This window comes from Echiichthys vipera, assembly GCF_963691815.1.
Source record: "Echiichthys vipera genome assembly, chromosome: 21".
Classification (NCBI taxonomy): Eukaryota; Metazoa; Chordata; class Actinopteri; order Perciformes; family Trachinidae; genus Echiichthys; species Echiichthys vipera.
In genome coordinates, this window is record NC_139846.1 from 25283376 (window position 1) to 25289582 (window position 6207).

Here is a 6207-nt window from a genome sequence, read left to right on the forward strand (position 1 = left end):
GAGCAAATAAAACAAAGTATAAGACGAGTGCTGAGTGAGGTGAGACGTGCAGAGGAAGGCTTTAACGTCAGGAGGTCAACGAAGAGGAAAAAGGAAACAAGTGAAGGAACGAAGGAGACGAGGGAAGGAAAGAAGGAGACGAGGGAAGGAAAGAAGGAGACGAGGGAAGGAAAGAAGGAGACGAGGGAAGGAAAGAAGGAGACGGGGGAAGGAAAGAAGGAGACGAGGGAAGGAAAGAAGGAGACGAGGGAAGGACAGAAGGAGACGAGGGAAGGACAGAAGGAGACGAGGGAAGGAAAGAAGGAGACGAGGGAAGGAGGTGACTGAGGGAAGCTCCATTGGGTGAGTGGAGTAATGCTGCCCCCTGCTGGAGGACTGAGGTGCTACACCTTCAAACTGACTGGAATTAGACATTTTGTGTCTCTTTGTGGTTGTTTTGTGTCTCTTTGTGGTTGTTTTGTGTCTCTTTGTGGTTGTTTTGTGTCTCTTTGTAGTTGTTTTGTGTCTCTTTGTGGTTGTTTTGTGTCTCTTTGTGGTTGTTTTGTGTCTCTTTGTGGTTGTTTTGTGTCTCTTTGTAGTTGTGTTGTGTCTCTTTGTAGTTGTTTTGTGTCTCTTTGAAGTTGTGTTGTGTCTCTTTGTGGTTGTTTTGTCTCTTTGTGGTTGTTTTGTGTCTCTTTGTAGTTGTTTTGTGTCTCTTTGTAGTTGTTTTGTGTCTCTTTGTAGTTGTTTTGTGTCTTTGTAGTTGTGTTTTGTCTCTGTAGTTGTTTTGTGTCTCTTTGAAGTTGTGTTGTGTCTCTTTGTGGTTGTTTTGTCTCTTTGTGGTTGTTTTGTCTCTTTGTGGTTGTTTTGTCTCTTTGTGGTTGTTTTGTCTCTTTGTAGTTGTTTTGTGTCTCTTTGTAGTTGTTTTGTGTCTCTTTGTAGTTGTTTTGTGTCTTTGTGGTTGTTTTGAGATTCTCTTTTGAAATAAGTTAAAAGAACAAAGGAGAAAACACTCGTACAGCAAATCATCAAAGTTTATTTCCTGCACATTTAAAAGCAAATAAAAGTTGAATCTCATTTGTGAACGAACATCAGCTCGCTTCTCCGCGGGCGCCGTCACGCTCGGAGTGTTTCCTGTTTTCAGTCGCCGTCCAAACACGTGACGTCACGGCGCCGCAGAGGAGCGTCGCTCGATTCGTGCCACGGCGCCGTCTCCCGTAGTGGTCGAATAACACAAAATAAAACAGTGCATGAAAACAAAAACAACGTCCCGTTTAAGCCCAAAAAAAATCTGTCAATCAAATAAATTAGCTGAGTAATTTGTTTGCGTTCAGCTTCATCGTCCGTCAGCGCGTATTTACACCAGTGCTGCCGCCACGTCAAGACTTTCTTATTTTACAAACGAGCGCTCGGACGTGGAGCGAAGGAGGAAACGCACAGAAGAGTAGAAAAACAGGCACACGTCGAAGGGGGAAAGGTTGTCGTGGTAACCCGGCCTGTCAGCTGACATTCGAGAGAGAGTGTGTGTGTGTGTGTGTCTGTGTGTGTGTGAACATGGTGAGACGCGTCTGAGTTTGTGTGTGTTGGCTTTTGTCTCCACTCTCTCTTCACTTATTTCCTGCATGCACACACACACACACAGGATCAGCCGTTACTGTTACGCACTTCAGGGCTTTTATTGTGAAAGGTCGATCTGGTCGGGTTAAAAAAAATAGTCTTTTATTCGCAGATGGTCGGCGTCGTATCGTTGCTTCTTCTTCACGTTCTGATGAACTACAGACGTGGCGTGCAAATTAACTGCATGTAAAAAAATGATTAATAAGCGTTTTTGTGATTGTTTTTATTAAAGTGAAGCCGTTTTTGTGTCGCAGCAGCGCCCGAACGCCTTTAAGATGGAAAAAACTTCATCTCCGAGAGGATGAAAGCGTCTGACGTCTTCCAACTTCACTGCAAAACAACAAAAAGAGACGTTCAGCCTCACGTTCGATCCGATCGCAGCGAGATTCAGGTTCAGCGTCGAGGAAAAACAGCAAATATTCACATTTAAGACGTTAAACAGTGATTTCCTTTCACACGTTTGACTTAAACACTCGACGGATGATCATATCAGACGCTTTCCCCTTCAGTTCATCACGTCAGCCGCGCTTCACGGACGCAGAATCTCAAACGAGGCGCCGCGACAGACTTCAGCTGCCGAAATGTGACATTTTGTGCGTTCGAGGGCAGTTTTTAGGCCACTTTGATGATGTTCGATGCTCTTGAATTCGTCGTCAGAAGTGTGTGTGTGTGGTCAGACGTGAGCAGAGACATGAGAGACGAGAGACGGGAAACTTCAGACAGAATCTACAAACTCAAAACTAGAAAAAAAGCCGCGTTTGTAACCGTCAACGAGTCCGAACTGCAGCGAACGCCATCAAGTCGTCTGCAAAACTGAGCATTTTTGGTCTAAAACGCAAGAAAACGGGCACAAACGTCCTTCTTCAGGAGAGTTTGTGTGAAAGAAAAGCAGGAAAATCCACGCCATGATCCACGTTTGGGTCCGGTCCGACGCCAGAGAGGGACGTGAGAAACAAACAAACAAACAAAAACAATCAGAACCGTCTCACAATGATGACATCAGCAGGTATCTCCGCCTCTAAAGCTTCAACAAAAACAATCAAAAACAAACGAATCTGAAAGAAAAACCAACGACCTTCAGGGAAAAAATGTCCTCAGGAGCCTCTTTTCATGTATGTGTGTGTGTGTGTGTGTGTGTGTGTGTGTGTGTCTCTGTGTGTGTGTGTGTGTGTGTGTGTGTCCAACAGTATTGAAGCTGTAAGTAGAGCCGTCTCTGTGCTTGGCACTGGTTAAAGTTTCTCAGTAGAGAGGGCAGAGCGCTCACAGCCCTCCTCCTCCTCCTCTTCCTCCTCCTCCTCTTCCTCCGTAGACGGGTGGATGAAGTTTCGCCGTCGCCACCGTCATCGTTGTGATGTCACGGCGCCCGTCACTCGTCCGAGCCGGCCGAGCGTTTCTGGCTCCGTTTGCGAGGAGATCTTTTGGGAGACGCTTTGTCTGAAGAAGAAAGTTTGTGTTACTCACGGAGAACTTTAGATGTTTACACACACACACACACACACACACACACACGCGCGCTGCTGCTCTACGCGTCACACACATTTGTCTCTTTGTAGTCATTTTGAGTCTTTGTAGTCGTTTTTTGTCTCTGTGTAGTCGTGTGTGTCTTTGTGGTTGTTTTGTGTCTCTGTAGTCGTTTTGCGTCTCTTTGTAGTCGTTTTGCGTCTCTTTGTAGTCGTTTTGTGTCTCTTTGTAGTTGTTTTGTGTCTCTTTGTGGTTGTTTTGTGTCTCTTTGTAGTCGTTTTGTGTCTCTTTGTAGTTGTTTTGTGTCTCTTTGTGGTTGTTTTGTGTCTCTGTAGTCGTTTTGCGTCTCTTTGTAGTTGTTTTGTGTCTCTTTGTGGTTGTTTTGTGTCTCTTTGTAGTCGTTTTGTGTCTCTTTGTAGTTGTTTTGTGTCTCTTTGTAGTCGTTTTGTGTCTCTTTGTAGCTGTTTTGTGTCTCTTTGTAGCTGTTTTGTCTCTTTGTAGTCGTTTTGTGTCTCTTATGGTCGTTTTGTGTCTCTTTGTAGTTGTTTTGTGTCTCTTTGTGGTTGTTTTGTGTCTCTTTGTAGTCGTTTGTGTCTCTTATGGTCGTTTTGTGTCTCTTTGTAGTTGTTTTGTGTCTCTTTGTGGTTGTTTTGTGTCTCTTTGTAGTCGTTTGTGTCTCTTTGTAGCTGTTTTGTGTCTCTTTGTAGTTTGTCTTGAAGAAGAGGAGGAGGAGGAGGAGAAGAAGAGTGGACACAGGCTTTTTAAATGAAAGGTTGGTGTTCTTCATCCCCCTGAGAGCAAACCCTCCTCCTCTCCCTCCTCCTCCTCCTCCTCCTCCTCATCATCCTCCTCCTCCTCCTCCTCCTCCTCCTCCTCCTCATCATCATCATCCTCATCCCACCCGTTTCACACACAGGACGTTAAGCACACGCTCACCTCTGCGACTCTGCACTGAAGACGCAGGAAAACAGGAAGAGAGGAAGAGAAGAAGAGAAGAGTGAGTGATGTCATGCACAGCAGAGGTTAAAGTTCACACAGGAGCAGGTGAAGCAGGAAGAGGACACACACACCTGCACAGACACACACACACACACACACCTGCACAGACACACACACACCTGCACAGACACACACAAGCCCAACAACAACACAACAAAGGATAAATATACACATCTGTCGTCAAGGTGACAGTTTGAGGGTTAAAAAAACATGTGCGTGCCTGTGTGTATTTGTGTGTGTGTGTGTGCCTGTGTGTTTATTTGTGTGTGTGTGTGTGCCTGTGTGTGCGTCCGTCCGTGTGTTTGTGTGTGTCTGTATCTGTGTGCCTGTGCGCGCTCGTGTGTGTGTGCGTGTGTGTCCGTGTGTGTGTGCCTGTGTGTGTGTCTCTGTGTGTGTGTGTGTGTGTCTCTGTGTGTGTGTGTGTGTGCCTCTGTGTGTGTGTGTGTGTGTGTGTGTGTGTGTGTGTGTGTGTGTGTCTCTGTGTGTGTGTGTGTCTCTCTGTATGTGTGTGTGTGTGTGTGTGTGTGTCGTACTGATCTGGTTGAGTGTCTCCTGGGGGATCCAGCTCAGGTCGACGTCGTTGTGGCTCGAAGTTCCCATTTCCACCTTCGGAGCCGGACGCCGCCTCTGTGAACGAGAACAACGACTGAGGATTAGATTCATCATCATCATCATCATCATCATTATTATTATTATTATTATTATTATTATTATTATTAATATTGTTATTATCATCATTAATGAGTTTCGTTTGTCTCCGTACCTTCCTGGACTCCATCAGCTGGTGGAGGCCGACCACGACCAGCAGCCCGAGGCCCGACAGGAAGACGTACATGAAGATCCTGAGGAACGAGGGAAGAGTCAGCGGACAGAGGAGTGGAAGAGAAGATGGAGGAACGAGGGAAGAGTCAGCGGACAGAGGAGTGAAAGAGAAGACGGAGGAACGAGGGAAGAGTCAGCGGACAGAGGAGTGAAAGAGAAGACGGAGGAACGAGGGAAGAGTCAGCGGACAGAGGAGTGAAAGAGAAGATGGAGGAACGAGGGAAGAGAAGACGGAGGAACGAGGGAAGAGAAGACAGAGGAACGAGGGAAGAGTCAGCGGACGGAGCGAAAGAGAAGACAGAGGAACGAGGGAAGAGTCAGCGGACGGAGGAGTGAAAGAGAAGACGGAGGAACGAGGGAAGAGTCAGCGGACGGAGGAGTGAAAGAGAAGACGGAGGAACGAGGGAAGAGTCAGCGGACAGAGGAGTGAAAGAGAAGGAGGAACGAGGGAAGAGTCAGCGGACAGAGGAGTGAAAGAGAAGGAGGAACGAGGGAAGAGTCAGCGGACAGAGGAGTGAAAGAGAAGATGGAGGAACGAGGGAAGAGTCAGCGGACAGAGGAGTGAAAGAGAAGACGGAGAAACGAGGGAAGAGTCAGCGGACAGAGGAGTGAAAGAGAAGATGGAGGAACGAGGGAAGAGTCAGCGGACAGAGGAGTGAAAGAGAAGACGGAGGAACGAGGGAAGAGTCAGCGGACAGAGGAGTGAAAGAAGACGGAGGAACGAGGGAAGAGTCAGCAAACAGAGTGAAAGAGAAGACGGAGGAACGAGGGAAGAGTCAGCGGACAGAGGAGTGAAAGAGAAGGAGGAACGAGGGAAGAGTCAGCAGACAGAGGAGTGAAAGAGACGAAGGAACGAGGGAAGAGTCAGCGGACAGAGGAGTGGAAGAGAAGACGGAGGAACGAGGGAAGAGTCAGCGGACAGAGGAGTGAAAGAGAAGACGGAGGAACGAGGGAAGAGTCAGCGGACAGAGGAGTGGAAGAGAAGACGGAGGAACGAGGGAAGAGTCAGCGGACAGAGGAGTGAAAGAGAAGGATGAACGAGGGAAGAGTCAGCGGACAGAGGAGTGGAAGAGAAGACGGAGGAACGAGGGAAGAGTCAGCGGACAGAGGAGTGAAAGAGAAGACGGAGGAACGAGGGAAGAGTCAGCGGACAGAGGAGTGAAAGAGAAGACGGAGGAACGAGGGAAGACTCAGCGGACAGAGGAGTGAAAGAGAAGACGGAGGAACGAGGGAAGAGTCAGCGGACGGAGGAGTGAAAGAGAAGACGGAGGAACGAGGGAAGACTCAGCGGACAGAAGAGTGAAAGAGAAGAAGGAGGAACGAGGGAAG

At 47.6% G+C, this 6207-nt stretch overlaps 1 protein-coding gene across 1 annotated transcript in view; it reads right to left on the reverse strand.

Annotated features, from left to right (window-relative positions):
* Positions 1 to 995: 995 nt before the first annotated feature.
* ssr1 (signal sequence receptor, alpha) overlaps positions 996 to 6207 on the reverse strand; it is an 11704-nt gene continuing 6492 nt past the window's right edge. Inside the window, exons 7-9 of the mRNA XM_083936548.1 lie at positions 4820 to 4898; positions 4590 to 4683; positions 996 to 3030 (exon numbers count right to left, since the gene is read on the reverse strand). Coding sequence (XP_083792674.1) covers positions 2963 to 3030; positions 4590 to 4683; positions 4820 to 4898 — 241 coding nt within the window. The 3' untranslated portion in view covers positions 996 to 2962. The remainder of the gene's footprint in view (positions 3031 to 4589; positions 4684 to 4819; positions 4899 to 6207) is intronic.